Genomic DNA, 19,289 nt, shown 5'->3' on the forward strand with positions numbered 1-19,289 from the left:
AGTTATGATTTTTTTCTTGTATCTGAGTTGAGCTAATAGATTTTTTGAGAAGAAAATGTTCTATTCCAGAGGGACTAATATAGAGAATTAAAATATATATAAGGATACCTTTCAAGTCTTTTTTCTCCCATAAATATAATACAGTCACATTAGAAAGTGATTTTAAACCTATTCTAATGATATCAGATTGCCAGAATTGCTATGTTGGAGAATGTCATGTTTTTTTTTGGAACGCTCTTTTTCAGGTATAAACATTCATTCAATCCAATAAAGTCGTTTTAGAAAAAAAGTCAACATATAAAATTGATTTTATTTTTTCTATACTTTGATTAAAACAGATAGCATTTGGTAATACATTACAACGCTAAGCACGTCAAATAAAATTGGTGATCTAGAAGGGCATAACCTTCTTCTGCATGACAACTGTGGATTTTAAGTGGAAAAATACTGTAATCTATAAATAAGAACATCCAAAACATATTTAAACCACTTGAGCACTTGATTTTTCCATGGCCTTTGCATCTAGACTGAACAGACCACAGGAAATTTCAGACTGATAGCTGAATCTAAAAGAAAAAAAAAAATCCATTTAGTTGCCATGATCATTGTCACCATCAGTCCCTAATATCTTCTTATACTTCACCAACCTCACTTAACTTTGCCCTGTTGCTTTATGCTCGGGAGAAAGACAAATCACTAATCAATTATGCACACTAATTTAAAATGCTACCTTTAGGAGGCATTTTCATACCTTAGGAATAGGGGTGAGTACTTCCTCTAACTGCTTACTTTTAAACATTTTCGATAACACCTTAGGCAGGATGCACTGAACATTTGCAAACACTTAAAAATGCTACAGTCTACATAAACTATCAAACTGCGCCCCAAAAGTGGCGGTACAATTCTGCAACTGGTTGAGGTCACATGGAAAATAGAATTATATGCTAATTTGTTCCTATATTAAGTTATCATAGAAGGTCAGACCAAGCACAGTAAAATGAATTCTGGAAAAAAAATTAACTAAGTAGATTGGTATGTACCGTATCAAAGTAAACTGTTTATCTTAATAGATACAAATATAAGAAAGATTTTTAAAACAGGGGCATTTTCTCCTTTTCAAAAAAGTAAATGTTTTAACCAACCCCAGGCAATGACTTGCATGATTTAAAAACACTTTATCTAAATAGTTTTTCCCTAAAGGAGAACAAGGGCAAGATATTTTTTTTCCAAGGGGAGAAAAGAAATGGAAAAGGGCAGAGTATCCAAAAGAGAATAATTTCCTCAGAAAAAGCTTTACTTTATCTACGTATTTATTGAATTTTATTCACGTAAATAGTTCTGCACATGTACTATAAAATGAACAGATAGGTTTAAACTAAATGATGGGGTCAGGAGGTACTTATCATATACATTTATTATTTTACTCCAAAATAAACTAAACAACAATATAGATGTTTGCCTTAACGTAGATTTGTATGAAGAAAATATGCTTCACTTAAAAAAACTATTGAGGAAAAAAATCTATATTCATTTTTTTCTGGAGGGCGTATCTATAGATAGGCCTTAACCATAGATAAGTTCTAAGGATACAATATCAACTTAGAAAACTATAAACCAAATTAACGGTCGAAGAATTTGGGCTACCAGTTTCATATGTGATGATAGTGCAACCTTTATATTTCTATTTTCAAAGGTCCTTTATAGAAAAAAGGAAAAAATTGGGGGGAGGGGGTGATGGAGAACTAAAATCTTACAGCATTTGAAACCAAGGGACCAGTATTTTATAAAGCATCCGGCTTACTGCAGGACACAACTAAGACGAGTAACAGAGATCATCTGTGTCACACCCTCAGGCAAATTCCTGGGAAAAAATAAAACGATAATTTTTTGTTCTAGGGTCTATCCTATTTTCCATTAAAAGATACGTTTATATTTTTCATTTTATTGCAACATTTCCAATGTAATGCTACAAAACAACTAGCACTCACAAAAAGCCGTCTGAATTTTCTTTAAATCATAACTCATTTTTAATTTCTAAAGGGACTTTACCTATTGCTTTCAATAAAATTTTATTACTATTAGTTATAAAATACGTTAGGTTCCCATGGAATACAAGTTAGACACCTTCAAATACTGACTTTTCTACTATATACTATAGGCATTGTTTACCCTATTTTCTCCTTACCAAGTTAGATAATGGAGATACTTAGTCAGGCATAAGATCTTTGGCTTCTTGATGAACTATAAAATAAAGCAATATACTACTTTATTATCATTCTTGTTTGAAGGACCTTATGTATTGGGATCTTAATCCATTAAAAAGTTATATTTGAAAAGGGTGGGGGGAAGTCTGACAAAAATGAAAACATGCAATGATGCCTAAAATATCAGGGCTTAAGTAAATTAATCTTCATTCCCACTGAAAGCAGTCTGATGTCCAGGGACTAGGAATTATTCTACCATAACATACAGCACATTAAATACTACAATAGACCCATTTGAAATGTCTTAAGATAATTATTATGTCATCTACAAATGATTGTATATAGACTTAATATTTTAATATTCAATACCAGAGGTTCTAACGCATAATATGCTGAAATGGTAAATACATTAATTTGGTTAAAGATAAGAGCCAGCAAATCAGTAGCTATCCTATGACTGAAAGTAAGACTCCAAATAAGATCTGAAAAAGAATCGATAAAAGCAAGGGCAAAATATTTGGACCCTGGTTATCACAAACAACACTATCATTCCTGATGGTTTGCATATAAAACTCCTTATCTCCACTAGCTAGTTGAAAAGAATGAAAAGCTTCTTACAACCAGCTAAAAAGAAAGTCTTTACCATGCTCCTTGAAAAAGCTCATTTTCACATTACTCAGGCTTCATTATGCTAAATCAATATTCGTTTAGTCACTGGGGTTATTGACATATTTTAAAATAAAAGTATACCCTTCAGCTACTGCACTCATTACAGGTAATTTGTCTTGTCAGAGAGCAGGGAATATTATCCTAGTCTTTCAGGGGCTGACAGCCCATGGAAATACCTCCCCATGGTTACAACTGTAAATAATTTTAAGGTAAAATATTGAAAAATCAATGACTGTTTCCTGCAATCTGTCACAAACAAATCAATCATAATCTGTACTGCCAGAGAGTATGATGTGAAGGAGATGGGAGCAGATGTAATTCTTGGCTGGAATCTCTCATTTCAAAATCACTTCACATAATGGTGTCATCATTTAAACACTTAACAGTCAGCGCAACTGCCACTGTAACATCTAGTTGGACAAAACCACAAGGAGGAGGAGGAGAAAATGCCATCACTATTACGTTAACAAACATTTAATTTAAATGGTTACTGCATTAGTAAATTTCAGCCGAAAACAGTTTTACCTGCCCCCTTTCACAGTTTTAAATTAATCAAGGCTGCTTTTCTGTGTACTAATGCTTAATAAATTAGTCCATGACTAAAGCACGTATTCTTTTTATTTTAAAAGTCCATTATAGAGAACAAAATTTGGAATTAATAAACAAATCATTTGGATTGTAGAATATCCATAATTCTATCTATATAACAAAGACAAAAAATAGCATCACAGATGTCAAGATTATACTTTTAAAGTAGGTTTAAAGGTCACAGTTGCCCAGATATTAAATTTTATATTTTCCTTCTATTAATAAATATTACATTTCAACTTTGTAATACTGTGGCACATTTTAGAATGACCAGCAAGACCTAGTCAATTGAAAAACACCCTTGCATTCCATACACAAGCTACACCATAGATTGATATTTTAAAAGCTAGAGTAATAACCCAAGTATATGAAGTGTAAAAGTTGGTCAAGGACATAATATTGAATCGTTCTGCAAATGTAAACTGCCTTCCAAGTAATCGCTTTTATATCATTTTTTTTCTAGGCTACATGTTAATAGCTCCTCCGCTGCTTCCAACCTCTACCTAGGCAAGAATGAAAGAATCTGAGATTAGTATATTTCCTCTTCCTGTTGTATTAACCAAAAACATCATATGATTTAAAGATTCAAGAGTCTCCTTCTTGAAGGTTTTTGTTTTTAAATGTATACTAGCTCTTTAATAGAAGAAATTGATTTTCGCTACTACTGTTGCTTACCAATTTCCCAATTACATAATTAGACATCATAAAGCCCTTTATTATTACATTAATATCCCTCCATAGATATAGTTCAGGGAGTATTTTTGATGACTAGAAAAGTATATCATTTTTCTTAAAAAGGAAAAAAAGTGATATAAATACCATTCCACAATTTAAGCCTTTATAAACATTCTTAGACATAGCGATTGATAATTTATAAAAGGGTTTGACTCTGTTTTTAATTTAACTTGCATGGGCAATGTAGCAACATAGCGTGAAAAGATGGAAGCTTTTCTTATTGACACAGATTTTTCATTTTTCATTTTTGTTGTTCAAGAATCTTAGATTCATTCTTTAACACCAGCATTAGGTTTCTGAAACTGGAAAAGCATGTGGGGAAATGATCAAAGATCTCATCCAGAATAAAACAGTCCTCCATTCCATGTGAATCCCTGCAACAGCTGCAAAGAAAGCAACAAGCCAACCTAGTGAGAGGAAACGGAAAGTATTACCCATAGCCTAGGATTACACAAAAAATGGAAAGGGACCTAAAGCTGACAACTAGGGAAGGAACCCGTGTGTGGGAGCTCCTGGCCTCCAGTGTGCTAGAGCAGCCCAGGCTGGGCCTGGTGAGCTCTTTGGCAGAGCCCTGGCACCAGTTGTCAACCAGCAAGTCTCCCACTCAGAGCTGGCTGGTGGCTGGCAGTAAACCACCCTGCCGAGGGCACGTTCCCCCAGAGAAGGCAACAAAGCCGGAGAGGTAAATGAGGACAGCTCAGCAACGTGCTCAGTGCCTGCGCATCGACCACAAGCTAAAATGACATCTACTAGAACGGGGTAGGCCACCATCACAGATCTAATTCTCAGAAAGAAGCTATTTTAAGGGTGCTGAGTATGCCTAGATGAGATTTCTCAGCTCTCCCAACATAGCCTATTACCCCAGGAGGAGGAGCTCGAAAACTCAACACAGGAAAATCAGATTGTTTCCATACTCCAAATTTAAAGAAATTGCTCTCTACTAGATAAGTTCTTATATGTAATAAAGGCACAGGATTACAGAGGAAAGTATTCTTTTAAAAGAGATAATATTACCTCCCTATCTTCAGAATCTCCTTCTTCCAATAGCCAGTACAGTAGCTCCATTATGGACTGTAGATTCTTAAAGAGAAAAACAGCAAGAGTTAGCTTCATCTTTCCTACCAGTTCGTTCCTTCATTGAATTACAATTTAATTACCAATACTTCAATTGATTTTATTCCTGAATGATATAGTTCTCAAAAAGCATACTCTAGCCATTTCCACTAGAGAACATTTAGTATAACCTTCTCAATTAATCAACCATAACCTATTACTGTTGAAAGGACATGCTTTCCTTCATATTTTCAAGAGTGGGGAACCCCCCTCACACACCTATTTTATATAAAAGAGCTATCAGTTTTAATACATTTGAATACCATTAATATATAAGAAATAAATATGAATCTTCATAATAAATTTTGGCTAATAACAGATATAAAATTCAACCAATTTGCATATATGTTTAGATTTTTCCTATATTCATCCTTAGGAGGGAAAAAAAATCTAATCCTCCTGTTTTTAAAATTCAACAAGTTTACATGTGGTTAAAAAACCAAAAAAAAACCCCAAAAACTAAGCTTAAAGGCAAACAAAGAGGAATCAGATTGCTCACTGTTTAACATTTTCTTCATATTTGTGTGTTTCCTAAGTCACTGTAATGCTTCAGCTCTTGGTCATACATGAAGCCCCATAATGCCCAATCAGTGATAGGAGAACACAAGTGTGTTACGTAAAAACAATTATATAACATTAAAAATCACTTTAATGCCTTTGAAGGTATCCACAGAGAAGCACTTATTCTACTGCAGGCTGTACTAGGGTTGCCTTCTGTAGAATTAGCTTTTTTTTTTTGGTCATCCAACCATCTTTTTTACTTAAGAAAATATTCTCTATCACTAAATCCAGTACTTGCTCTCCCCACTAGGCAACACAAATATTCTGCACAGTATTTTTTTTTTTTCTCATAGCTTTTCTCATCTGCTTGTACTCAGCAGCCCCTATTTTGATGAGAAGTGACAAGTTGTGTGCACACCTGTATATCCTTTGTCCTTTTAAAAGAGTTTAGTACCCATGACTAGAGCTGATACTCCCTCTAAGTTTATTCTTAAAAGAACTGGGGCAATGAAAATAATCAAAAACTGTAATTTGATATAAACATTATTTCCTTTAAATAATACTCCTATTTCTATAACATATCATAACTTTAGTCTTGATTTTTACAAAAAGCACTGAGTTCATAAATTTCACTATCCAATGATAACATTAAAAAATAAATGCATTTTAAGCGCATTTCCATGAATCAGAAATTTTCCTACTTACCAATGCATTGGTAAAATTTTAATAATCAAAGGCCTCAAGTGACATTCTCTACATTCTGTACTTAGACCATCCCTATTTCCAATACAAATACTTTGGTAAAACAAACGCTGATGCTATTTTGGGTTTACTCCACACACAAGCACAACTGTGCAGACACTCACTTGCAGATGAGCCTGGGGGTGCACAAGGACAAATTTCAGTCAACATTTGGAGGAACCCCATAGTTCAGAAGTGAGCTTAGCTGAAAACATCCAAATGTATTACGGAAACATCATACTTAAAACCTGCACAGAAAATGGAAACGATTCTGTTTAAGGAAACACAGAAGTCTGGTTAAATACTTTTGGGATATTAGATATGAATATCTAATCTAATTTTCTCCAAGGTATCACTCTATATTATCGCAAATAAACAACTAAAGACTGTATCAAGGTGTGGAATATCATTAGCCTGAGAAAAGGCTAGAAAAATGGATTACATAAATGACAACTGCAGGAGAAAATTATATTCTATTCTCCTGAACAAATGTTAAGTGCATCGTTACTAATAAAGATTTAAACTTTAACTACATTTGAATATACTGGTTTTCAATTTTGAAGCATCTAAGTTAATTTGCCAAGCTAAATTGGTGCTCAGGTATACTCTAGCTATAAAATACTGCAGATTTATGCAGAAATAAGTCATGAGTATCACACTCCAGAGTAGTGCTACGAAAGCAAACCAGAGTCATTACTGAACAAGAAAAAAATAATTCCAAGATTTTACATCTTCTTAGAGTTGTATCAGCTGCTATTCTATTAAGGACAATTATTCTCTATAAAACAGCTAATATTTATACCAAAAAGATGTTAAACTACAGGAGCCAACACAATGTAGACACTGAAGGGAAATACACAAAGATATTGAGATATTACCACACAAAATAGGCTGTGCTATCTCAGAGTTAAAACACTGTTCCAAAATATGATCCTGTTTTCATAATCTGTTTTAAAGAACATGTTTAATTCACTCACGATTACATGATCTCATTTACTTGCACATTATCAACTGAAGAACACTGACATTTTCCACAAGATTTCTATACTGTAAAAACATATTATATTATTATATATTAATGTATTAATAATTACTTGGTGTTACTTATTAAAACAGATGACAGGTAATTAGCTCATATTCCTATTTCATTTCTTTTAACACAGCATATCAAATTTGAAAATAATATATGGATAATAGCATTGGGATGTTGATCTTAGCTGCCAGAAAAAATTTTTTTGAAGGGGAGTTGGGGGATAAGTAAAGCAATTATCTCAAAATTAATGCTCTTGTTTTAGTTTCAGCAAACAAATCTAAATCAGTCATTCTTTGATTTTAGTTTACCATGTAATGCTCTGCAGCTCATTATCCTTGGAGTCACGAATGAGCTGTGACTCTACACCTGGCCTCTCCGATCATAATGCCTATGGCCTCCTCCACTTTCATTTCCTCTTTCTACAATGAGTTTTAATATTAAAGAAAAACACTCACACATCTTACATACACACTGATGGACAGCCAGCTTCCAGGAAATCATGAGCTACAAAGAGAGGGGGGAAATCTTAATGCAATACTTATGTTGAAGGGTATTAGGTGCTGGAAAAGCCAAGGGGTAATATAACCAACAGCATCCGTCCTGCCATTGTTTTGGCATTTGGTATTCAGAGATTTGAAGTAAAGGACAGTAATACTATTCCAGTGGTCATCCAGGTTATGATTCAGATCCTTAAACTAATAAGAGTCTAAATGCACCATCTTCACTTGCTCATCAATTCAAGTTTACAGAACCACATTTTGGAGGAAATAAAACAGTTTTCTTCTACGTCTGGAAATAAAAGCAAGGCATTCCATAAACAATGTAGTTAAGTACTTGACAATAAGAAAAAAGAAACTGTTTTAGATCATTAAAACATTCTAGGAGACTGTCTTCTAAAAAAGTGAAGGGACATAAATTTCTTATATATTTACCTTTTTATTACAATCTTGTTTCTGCACATTAAGCACGCCTTCCTCTACATATTTTTTACTGAACACTAATAAACGTCTGCTTAATAATATACTATGCTATTTATGCTTTTCTTTCTAAATCAGGAACCATTATTCCACAAAGATGGAAGCACAAAGAAAGTCGACAAAGGCATTGCCAAAAAGCCACAAGTAGTATTAATACATGCCAGAACACTTAACATTGAACTATCATTTCTCTCTAAAACTTCTGCTGCCAAAGTGCTCACAAAATCTGGAAGCTCAAAGACAGGTTTCTATGCAATTAAATTCTCCAAAAGCAAAACTGTACAGAAATATGCCGCCCTTCTTATGTCACCATTTTATAGACAACATTTTCTCAGGATCTTAATTAAGATAACGATGCACACCTGTGTCAACATTCTCTGGCAAGACAGCCTTATCAATCATAATCCTTTAAGTACACTCCAAAACAGCAAAGCGATATGACAGAAGCAATCTGTTGCCTTTCCTAGCGTCAGTGTTGTGTCTCTCCCACAAGAATGATGAGATCTTTAAAATACAGCAGATCTACTTTTATGAGTCTTTAAAGTTTTAACTGTAAACAGTTATTACACTAAATAAACAGGAATAACCTCTTTTGCACTTGATTTAAACAATGACAACTGTACAGCCAAAACTCGAAGAGCAAGCTCCACAACCACGTCTTAACAATACAATTGTGGATCTTATTTTAAAGCTCTAAATTTTAAGAGTTATGCATAACAGGATCCGTGCAGACATGACAAACCAATAAACTCTAAGGAAGTTTTAAAATTAGATTTTTTTTTAAAGTCTTTCATTAAGAACAATCAGGGAATACCTATCCCTAGTGTAAGTTAAAATGTTCGGAAAGATACAAATGCAATAGTAAGCCAAAAAAGAAAAGGAGTCGTCTTGGTAACCTGGAACCAGAGGGAGTTAGCTCCCACCTCTGCTGGGGGAGAAAGCTTCAGTGACAAGAGACGAGTTAAACTACTTCTAAAAGCATGCAGGCTCCCAAACGGCAAAGCTGATGAATAAAGGACGAAAAGGGGCGGGGGGGGGGGGCGGGTGGACATAAGGGAACGTATCCTTATCGTCACTGCTACCAAGACTAAAAGTTAAAACCTCCGATTTACCAGCAAAAACGTGAAAGCTTTCACATGAAAACGGAGAAAACCCTCCAGATGTTATCTGAATCCCGTCTGCCCGCTAATGATCAGCTCTTCCCTTTCACATATTAACACGAGTCTATCTCAGACGCCGGGCGGCCGTGGCCAACCGAGCATCAGAGCCATCAATGTGCAAATAAACCAGAAAATAGAGACATCCTTAAGAAATGAGTCTCAAATTTGACGCAGAGCGGAGGTGACAACCACAGCAACAGAACCATAAATTCTGAATGCCTCAATATCTTGCAGGATTCTCTACAGTCCATGCACCAAAAAGAAGACAGTAGAAAGAAACGAAGTGGGGGGGGGGAGGGGGGGTTTGTAAGTATAGTGTGTGTGTGCTGGGGGTTGCTTAGCTGCCCAGAGTGGCATGATGATGTAATGAGAATGTCTCTGTTGACAGACTCAGATTTTCGGTGGCACAAACCTCCACGGCTCCATTTCAGAAATCAGCATTTCAGAAATCTCGGACGAGAGCCGAGAGGGTGAAGCCGCCGCGCGTGGATGGAGGGGACACGCCCACGCCCACGCCCGTCCGCCCGGGGACCTTCACACCAGAAGCCCGCCCAACGTTCACGCGGCCCATGCCCACGGAGGCGCGCGGGACACCGCCGCGTCCGTCCGGTCCACGAGGGGACGCGGACGCGGCTCGAGAGTCAGGAAGCCCGGCCGCAACGGGGCGGGTACGCGGTGGCATGGAGGACCTGGGGCTCACCTCTCCTCCACGGCGCGGGCGCGCGGGCCGCGGACGCTCCCTCGTGGCTGGCGCGAGCTCCCGGCGGGCGGCGCGCGCGGGCCGCTACCGACCTTTAGCGCGAAGGGCTGCGGCGGCGGCGGCGGCGGCGGGCGGAGCCGGCGGCGGGCGGAGCCGGGGGGCGGACGCTGGGGAGCTGAGGGGCCGCGAGAGGCGGGAGCGATGCGAGCAGAGCGGGGACGCTTCGGGGCACTCCCCGCGACCACCCGGGCGTTGCCCGAGCCCCGGAAGACACTGCCCCTTGGCTGCCTGAGAGGCCGCCACTGGCCGGCTCCGCGCGCTCCAGGGCGCTCGGCCTCGCCTCAGTCTCGGCCGGCTCGCTGCCACCTCAGCCTGGCTGTTCCCGCCACCGCCGCCGCCGGCTTCCCGTCTCCATGACAATAGCGCGCCGTCGCCCCGCCCAGCCCCGCCCCCTCGGCGCCGTTACTCGGAGGAAAGCGGGCTCACGTCGCCGAAGGGCGGAGCCAATAGAGGCCAGCGTCCAATTAGAGGTGAAAGCCGGGAGGGATGGGGCCGGGAGGATTGAGCGGTTGTAGGAGGACGTCTGCCTGAGGGGCGGAGCCTGGAGGGAACTGACGGAGGGGAGGAGTCAGCGCGCGTGCGTGAAGTCGCGCTGCGGAGAGTGTGCGGTTGTGGAGAGTGGGTTTGTGTGGAGGGTTTGGAGCTCAGGAAATAAAAGTGTATCTCTCCCGTCAGAGTCATTGAGGGAAACTTTGTGTATAGGCATACTTCGGCTTCCGTGTGACCTCATTATAAAAGGCCACAAAATCCCCGATCTACTGGGCCCCAGCGGAGTGCCCAACACTGTGCCAGCCCCTGTCCTGGTTCACCAGCGCCCCTGTCTGTCCCAGAGTTCGAGTGCTTCTGTGGCTTGTGGCGGCGCGGTGTGGAGAGACAGGCAAAGGGTCTGTTTTGTATTCTAAATGTGTGGCCTTCGTGGGCAAGGGCTCGGCCTGTGACTCGGTTGTGTGTGTTTGCCTTGCCAGCGCCTCGCTGAACAAACGGTGGTGGGGTTGGTTACTGCTCCGCAATGTTAGCAGTGGAGCGTGGGCGGATGCGAGAGTGGGTGCGAAGGGGAAGAGGACCCGCACTCTCCACCACCACCGGCCTGGCGGGGCGAGCTGCGGATAATGCAAAGCCCCGAGAAAGAGGCAGCCAGGCATTGCGGGAGGGGGTGTAGTGGAGTCCGAAGACCTACTCCGATGTAGCTGCTTTTCCGTCTGGCAGCTCTTGCCCACTACCTCTCTAGAGAAAGGCTACCCCCGTAGTACTGGGTCCCCAGTGCCTCCTCCCTCGCCGTCTGGCGGGGAGTTGGTGGAAGGGAGGCCGGGCCGGAGACGTGCAGATGTCCAAGGCCTGTCTCTCGCCCACCTGCTGCTGCTGGCGGAGAGGGACAGTCACCCCGGACTCCCTGCGCCCTGGACGCTGGCATCCATCCGGCTCTCTCGGGGGCCTTCATTCCGGGTATCCAACTCGCTCTCGGGTCCCCTAGCTTGGGGGAGAAGCCAGGGGCGGGTGGGCGGTGATCTGCCTTGGAGCCCAGCCTTCTGGCGAACAAGAAATCCGCTAACTCCGCGATTTACTGCGGCGTACAGAAAGCAGAGCTTTCGCTGGCGCGCGGTCCGCGGCCTCGTTCCCTTTGTGCTTCGAAGCGGCGGGACCGGCCATCAGGGCCCGCCTTGTGTCGGAACCGCCGCTCCACCCCGACTTAGCAGGGGAGGAAAGTTGGAAGAGATCGGCGCGCCTGGGATGTGTTTGTCATCCTGGGGCCGGCGCTCAAGAGTCTGAGAGAGAGAGAGAGGGAGAGACCTAGGAGGGGAGGCGGGGGGGGGGGAATAAGAGGAGGGGGGAGAGGAGGGCCGCGGAGGAGAGGCGGGCACTAGGGAGGGGCGAGGGGAGCGCCAGCGAGCGGGAGAGGGAGCCGGGGAGGAAGAGGGAGAGGGCGAGGCGCGCCTGGCGGCCGGGTTGGCTGCGGCCGCCCAGAGGCTCCTGCCAGTCCTCCCACCGACTACACCCCGCGAAGGAGGAGCTTCAGGCGCGCACAAGGCGTCAGAATCCTCAATTTCCAACTTAGCATCTTGGCAGGACCTTTGCGAAGCCAAAAGCAGAGCCCCCCAGTGCAAAGAGCGAGGGGGAAAAAGAGAAAGCAGCAAGGGAGGGGGCGGAAAACCCTGCCGGGGCGAGCGAGGCGCGCAGAGGAGCGGGCTCGGCGGCCGCAGCCGGAGGCGCGCGGGAAGCCAGCGAGGAGGCGCCGCGGGCCGGAGCCCGGGAGCCGGGGCCCGAGGAGCGGCGGCCCGGGGCAGCCGGAGACCAGGTGCCCGCCCGCACGCCCTCGCAGGGCGCCGCCCGGCTCGTTGGCGGCCGCGGCGCGGAGCGCCCCATGCCCGTGCGTGGCCATGTCCTACCCGCAGGGCTACTTGTACCAGCCGTCCGCCTCGCTGGCGCTCTACTCGTGCCCGGCGTACAGCACCAGCGTCATCTCGGGGCCCCGCACGGATGAGCTCGGGCGCTCGTCGTCGGGCTCCGCGTTCTCGCCCTACGCCGGCTCCACCGCCTTCACGGCGCCCTCGCCGGGCTACAACTCGCACCTCCAGTACGGCGCCGACCCCGCGGCGGCGGCAGCCGCCGCCTTCTCTTCGTACGTGGTGAGTGAGCGGGAGCCGGGGCGGGCGAGGGCAGCTGGGGCAGCTTGGGGCGGTCGGGGGCTGCGGGGGACACGGGCCTCGGCTCCACCGCGGACCGCCCCTGCCAAGCCTCGCGGACCCTGCAAACTTGGGCGATTGTCTCCCTCGGCTTCGCCCGGGCCTCGGGCTCAGGAGTTGCTCGGAGAGAAGAGCCGCGTCTTGCTCGGATCGCTGAGTTGGCGGAAAGGGTTTTTTGGGGAGAGGTCGCTGCGATTAAAGAGCAGCATTTGGTTCAAACGTGAGCTCCAGGCCGCCCTGCACATTTTACTTTCTTTCTTTTTTTTTTTTTTTTTTTTGGTTTTGCCATTTGGAGAAAGTAGTTCAAAAGAAATAGACCCGAAATCTGAACAGAAGCGTGCTAAGTCTGTGTAAATGTGTTTGGCCTCGCCTTTAATTAGTCCTCCAAAATGTTGCAAATCCGTAATCCTATCTTCGCAATCCGATTTGGAGGTATTAAATTTCTGAAAAGTCGGGCGAGCTGCGGTGCATCCGGGATTTTTCGGCCGGGTGCACTTTCTGGAAAAGCGCCTTGGCTTCGGTTTGGGGTAACACTTTTGGAGGGGTGGGAGTGCCGAGGCAAGGCTTAGCTTTTCGTTTGCCTTTCTCTGTGGGGAAAAAAAGTCCTTGACTTCCTTTGCTCACCACCCTTGCTCCCAACGCGCAACCACTCGGGCGCGGAGCGCAGAGTCGCCGCCGCTGCCCAGGCCTCTCTCTGGGTAGAGGGCCCGGCCGCGGTGGCCGGATCTGCGCACGGGGGGAGGACGTTCCCGGGCAGAGGGAGGCCTACCAGGGGCCAGGGAAGCCAGGACGGCTCCAAGCGCCCCCAAGGACTCAGGAGTTGGCGCCCCCGCTTCCTTATGAGGAGGAGGAGGGGTTGCCCCAGGGTCTGAGCTCTCCAGCCCTACCCCAGGGGAAGCCTGAGTGCGGGCCTTGCAGCCCGAAGACCCCTGGGTGCAGGGAAAGTGTCTTTCGGTCGCCCAGGTGGCACTGGGGACCACGGCCCACTCTCACTTTCTCTCTGCCCGTTCCCTGCAGGGCTCTCCCTACGACCATACACCCGGCATGGCAGGCTCCTTGGGGTACCACCCGTACGCAGCACCCCTGGGCTCGTACCCTTACGGGGACCCCGCGTACCGGAAGAACGCCACGCGAGACGCCACCGCTACACTGAAGGCCTGGCTCAACGAGCACCGCAAGAACCCCTACCCCACCAAGGGAGAGAAGATCATGCTGGCCATCATCACCAAGATGACCCTCACCCAGGTGTCCACCTGGTTCGCCAACGCGCGCCGGCGCCTCAAGAAGGAGAACAAGATGACGTGGACGCCGCGGAACCGCAGCGAGGACGAGGAGGAGGAAGAGAACATTGATCTGGAGAAGAACGACGAGGATGAGCCCCAGAAGCCCGAGGACAAGGGCGACCCCGAGGGCCCCGATGCAGGTTGGTGGACGCGGGAAAGGGTGCGTTGAGCAAAAGGGGGACTGGAGAGGGGGCGCACAGGGCCTGGAGGTTGAGGGCAGGGGTCTTTGCCTTTGCGGGCGGGGACCTGGGCCCCGCCGCGCGGCCTCCGCGCCTCTGACCGCCTGGGTTTCGCCCGCAGGAGGAGCAGAGCAGAAGACGGCTTCAGGCTGTGAACGGCTGCAGGGGCCGCCCACCCCCGCCGGCAAAGAGACCGAGGGTAGCCTCAGCGACTCGGATTTTAAAGAGCCGCCGTCCGAGGGCCGCCTCGACGCGCTGCCCGGGCCCCCCCGCGCCGGCGGGCCCTCCCCGGCCGGGCCTGCGGCAGCTCGGCTGGCCGAGGACCCGGCCCCTCACTACTCCTCGGGCGCGCCGGCTCCGGGCCCACACCCAGCCGCGGGAGAGCTGCCCCCCGGTCCCGGAGGGCCCTCGGTCATACACTCGCCGCCACCGCCACCGCCTCAGGCGGTGCTCGCCAAGCCCAAACTGTGGTCTCTGGCGGAGATCGCCACATCCTCGGACAAGGTCAAGGACGGGGGCGGCGGGAGCGAGGGCTCTCCGTGCCCACCGTGCCCCGGGCCCGTAGCCGGGCAAGCCCTAGGAGGCAGCCGCGCGTCACCAGCACCGGCGCCATCGCGCTCGCCCTCGGCTCAGTGTCCCTTTCCAGGCGGGACAGTGCTGTCCCGGCCTCTGTACTACACGGCGCCCTTCTATCCTGGCTACACGAACTATGGCTCCTTCGGACACCTTCATGGCCACCCGGGGCCCGGGCCAGGCCCTACAACGGGTCCGAGCTCGCATTTCAATGGATTAAACCAGACCGTGTTGAACCGAGCGGACGCTTTGGCTAAAGACCCGAAAATGTTGCGGAGCCAGTCCCAGCTAGACCTGTGCAAAGACTCTCCCTATGAATTGAAGAAAGGTATGTCCGACATTTAACGCGGGCTGCGTCGGTCCTGGACTTTCCTAATTTATTAAAAAAAACATGGCCTTGGCAGTTATTTTTCCATCAACATGAGAGAAAAACAAAACTACCCCTCCTACTAAAAAGTTTATAGTTCCTGGAGATGGATGACATAAAAATGTAAACATCTCCACACACAAACAAAAATGTCTTAACCAACTGAAAAGAAAAATTTAAAAAAGGATTTGTATTAAATCTTATTCTGTATATTTAATGTAGCATTTTTGTATTTAAATTGATAACTCAATATCTTTGAAGTAAATTATGAAATTAAGACACCTGTACAGGCATTTAATGTTTTTTTTGTAATATAAATATATACATTTGTGTTTCCCCCAAAACTGTTTCATAGTTTAAAATTACAAGTTTAATTTAATTTTTTACACCTATTGATTTTTCTGGGTATGAGCTAAAGTATTATCACAGAAAGGAAACAGGTTATACTCTTAGATTTAAAAGGTAAAAGAAACTGCAGCCGCCTTTGTAAAATGCAAAATATTTAATTAAAAGAGATTTTAACATAATCAGAGCCACTCATTACTTTTTAGAAGCCACAGTAAACTGTCCATCGCCCTGGACAAAAGGTGCAAACTGCAACTTTTTTTCGAAGTGGGGAATGAAAGGTTCCACTGAACCTAGTGTGCCAGCGGGAAACAGTAATTAGGCTTCGAGCCCCGGGGAACCTGGCCCTGCCCGGAATGCAGATTTGGATCCCTAATGCGGGCTGCTGTGGGGAGATTGGACCCTGGAGGAGGGAGGAGAGAGACCCAAGTGTGTGCCCAGAAGGGAGAAGAGATGGCAAAGGCAGCTAGAGACACGCACCACCCGAGCTCCATTGCTTAACCTAATTACTTCCAATCAGTGTCGTGTTTTATGCAAAGCAATCAGCTGGTGAACTTTGCTAATGAGTTCGATTTTATGCCGGATTTAGCCCTTATTACTCTTTCAAAGGTGCTCTGGGCTAATGCGGGCGGGAAGCGTTTAGGGGGTGACAAGGAGAAGGCTTTCCCAAGTCACTGTCTTCTGTACCCCTTCAAAATTGGGCATTGATCTCTTCGCTGGATTTGATTAGATTAGTAAATGTTCCATCCGCGACCGTGCGGGTGGTAGGGTGGTAGGCGGCCGGGTAGATTCCCCGCGCAGCCGCGGGGCTGGGGCCGCGGGACCAACGAGGGGACGGTTCCCCCCTTTCACAGGTAGGTGTCACACTTGTCCTGAATTACAAGCCTGCACTTTGCAGAGTCGGAGATTGGAGAGAGAGTGGGCGGAAGTGGGGGAGGGAGTGCCATAGGCGCTTGGGGGAAGCAAGGGGCGCCCCGAACGGACCAGAAGAGCCCCCCCGCCCCACCCCACCCCCAAGAGCCCCTTTTTGGACAAGCGGCATTCAAAAGTTCGAGGACGTCTGCCTAGATAATGAGGCCGTTGTGGACTTGATCAGGCTTGTCACTTTAGCACTCTTCCCATCTCGGATTCAAGAGTCCGAGTAGCTACAAAAGTATTTTTGAGGTTTTATTTTCTCCGTCTAATCCCGCATCTTTCATCGCAAAACGAAAAGGCAGGTTGCGTCTCAATCCCACATGAGGAAGAGATACCGCCCTGCGCCCGAGGCCCGCCAGCACAGTCGGTGCTCGCGTCTCCATTTTGCGCGGGAGATGGGGAACCGCGGACTTGTGGAATTTCGTGGGAAATTTTCACTGGTCGGGGGAGGGGAGGCTTTACAGCAAAAACATACCCCAGCGAGGGGAATTAATTTGCTCTATTAAACCCAAGCCTGAGCGTAGAGAGAATGTGTTTGCACATAACACCGGTTTAATTAGGCTAAATCAAAACTCACATATTTGCACTTCTACTCAAGACCACTTTAACCCTGTTTTTTAAAACACAGCCCAAATTTTCACCGGAGTTTTCACTTTTGCTACTTTTTTTTTTTTAACCTGCAACGGGGCTCCTTTAGCTTATTCGAATTTAAACAAGTTTGAAAGCAGCATTGTCCAGATGTTTTCTTGAACAGCAGTCGACTTCAGTGTTTAAATTAGTGAGAAAATTCACGCAGGGAAAATGGTTTCAAAGCTGGAAGTGTGAATGATTAAATATGCATGAGACGATCGTATTTTATTTTGTCCCTTTAATTATAAATGATTTTTTTAAACAATTGAATTCCAGAGATGACTTGCCCTACCCCCCGCGCCCCAGCCCCCTCCATCCACCCCCCGACAGCCCGGTTCACAATCAGCTTTTTCCCCCCTGTTGAATATGCAGCCCCAGGAGTCACCTTCTCTTCTAAAAAAGTCAGAAGAATAGGCCAGTCGCCTTCTCTTAAGAGAGAGTTTAAGGACGACATCAACTCTGCGGGATTTGGAAGCACTGGCCCTAAACGCTGCCCAACGATTTTAAAAAGAAAATTGTAGGCCTCCTTGTGTTCTCGGGAATATGCAAATGGCGCGGCGCGGGCCTCCTGGGTCTGATTGCCGAGGCTCCGGGCTGGGAGCCGAATGCCCGCAGGGGCTGCCTGGGAACGGGAACGGCGTACCGGGGAGCCCGCGGCGTTTCTCCCCAACGAGGGGCTGCGCGAGACGCCTCCCGGCTGCGCAGCGAAACCGCCAGAGGCTGGAAGGCTGGTGCCCACATCGCTGCCCCCTGTCCGCATCCCTCCTGCCCTTGGCCTCTGCAGGGTCGAGGGTTTTCTTTGCGTACTTCGTCCTAAATACAAGCCCCAGATTAAGTTTAGGGTTTTCTCCTTTGCAGAGCTGCGTTTCGGTGGCCAGTGGTTTTTCTGTTGTCTAGACACTTCTCAGTTTGGGGGCGGCCTGCTGGGCGGATCGAGGTATGTGCAGCTAGGAAATGTCTCCCGCGTTTAATCCCAGAAGTAGATGCGTGTCTGTACGGTCCCAAGTCCCTCCTCGAGCCTACGAGCCTCAGGCTGGCCGCATCTTGGGCCGTGTCGAAGGCGATGCTCCTTGCAAGGGGCGCTGGGGGAAACCTTCCAGCGTGTGTCAGGGGTTTGTTCGCAGATTTGGACTGGGGCGCGGAAGTTATGCGAAGCAGCGCCTAATACACCTCGGTGCTGGGGTAGCGCGGGCATTTGTCACCTGCGCGTGGCTGCACTGGTTGCAGCCCCCAAGCAGAGCCTAGCTTGGCACTAAGGGGACTAGGAGTTGCTGAACCCCTGGCAACAGAGGCCACGGGACCACTGAGTGGGGTCCCTGCAGTCAGCCCCACGAGGCAGCGCCAAACCGGGGACCGGCTGGGTTTCTTCCCTTACCCCCCTGTGCAGGGCCGAATCAGCTTCTGGGATTTGGGGTGAGGAGCCAACAGCCCAGTCAATCCCCGAGGGCGCATACTCGAGCATTGAGGTGAGGCTGCAGAAGGGGCCCTTTCTCCTTCCCGCTCTTCGGAACGGGGTGCCAGGGCCCGAACTGCTGTTCCCCGGCCTGGGTGAGGGGCCTTCATCGAGGCCTCCTGGTTTGCAAACCCCTGAGGACCTCTCATTCCCTGAGATGTGCACAGCTCTTGGAGCCTGGAAGTTTGGGGGCTGGGCTGGGGTGGTCGTGCGAGCGGTTTCCGAACTGGCCGTTCCTACCAGCCCACCTGTCCCGCCTAACAAGCTGCCAGCTGGGGCGGAGGCACAGAACAGCGCCCTGCAAAGCGCCCAAAGTGAAAGGAATGTGATTGCGCTCCCAAGAGGGAGCCGGAGGCGGATGCAGTTTAGGAAGGGCGCCGCC

General features: G+C 46.8%; 1 protein-coding gene and 1 long non-coding RNA gene across 4 annotated transcripts; one reads left to right on the forward strand and one right to left on the reverse strand.

Annotated features, from left to right (window-relative positions):
* Positions 1–292: 292 nt before the first annotated feature.
* On the reverse strand, positions 293–12,251 carry LOC118885716. 3 transcript variants are annotated; one of them, XR_005017544.1, is made up of 6 exons: positions 10,422–12,251; positions 8,040–8,088; positions 6,677–6,799; positions 5,211–5,276; positions 2,186–2,241; positions 293–566 (listed from the first exon to the last, which is right to left on the reverse strand). It is a non-coding gene; the product is annotated as an uncharacterized LOC118885716 (long non-coding RNA). The 3 variants fall into 3 exon arrangements; XR_005017543.1 differs by lacking the exon at positions 8,040–8,088 and having other exon boundaries at positions 6,677–6,822; positions 10,422–12,250; XR_005017542.1 differs by lacking the exon at positions 8,040–8,088 and having other exon boundaries at positions 10,422–12,244.
* A 104-nt stretch (positions 12,252–12,355) lies between these two features.
* Positions 12,356–16,091, forward strand: IRX5 (iroquois homeobox 5). Its single transcript, XM_036835069.1, has 3 exons — positions 12,356–13,105; positions 14,180–14,585; positions 14,746–16,091. The coding sequence occupies exons 1-3, from the start codon at positions 12,857–12,859 to the stop codon at positions 15,540–15,542; spliced, it is 1,452 nt and encodes a 483-aa protein (XP_036690964.1). The 5' UTR covers positions 12,356–12,856; the 3' UTR covers positions 15,543–16,091.
* Positions 16,092–19,289: the final 3,198 nt, after the last annotated feature.

Source organism: Balaenoptera musculus, chromosome 19 (genome assembly GCF_009873245.2).
Source record: "Balaenoptera musculus isolate JJ_BM4_2016_0621 chromosome 19, mBalMus1.pri.v3, whole genome shotgun sequence".
In the NCBI taxonomy this organism is placed as follows: domain Eukaryota; kingdom Metazoa; phylum Chordata; class Mammalia; order Artiodactyla; family Balaenopteridae; genus Balaenoptera; species Balaenoptera musculus.

Bases quoted from the DNA above. Each gene is read 5' to 3' on its own strand.
- IRX5 (XM_036835069.1), top strand. From the start codon at position 12,857: ATGTCCTACCCGCAGGGCTACTTGTACCAGCCGTCCGCCTCGCTGGCG. The intron at 13,106-14,179 runs GTGAGTGAGCGG...CGTTCCCTGCAG, and splicing joins CCGCCTTCTCTTCGTACGTG to GGCTCTCCCTACGACCATAC. The intron at 14,586-14,745 runs GTTGGTGGACGC...TTTCGCCCGCAG, and splicing joins CCCCGAGGGCCCCGATGCAG to GAGGAGCAGAGCAGAAGACG.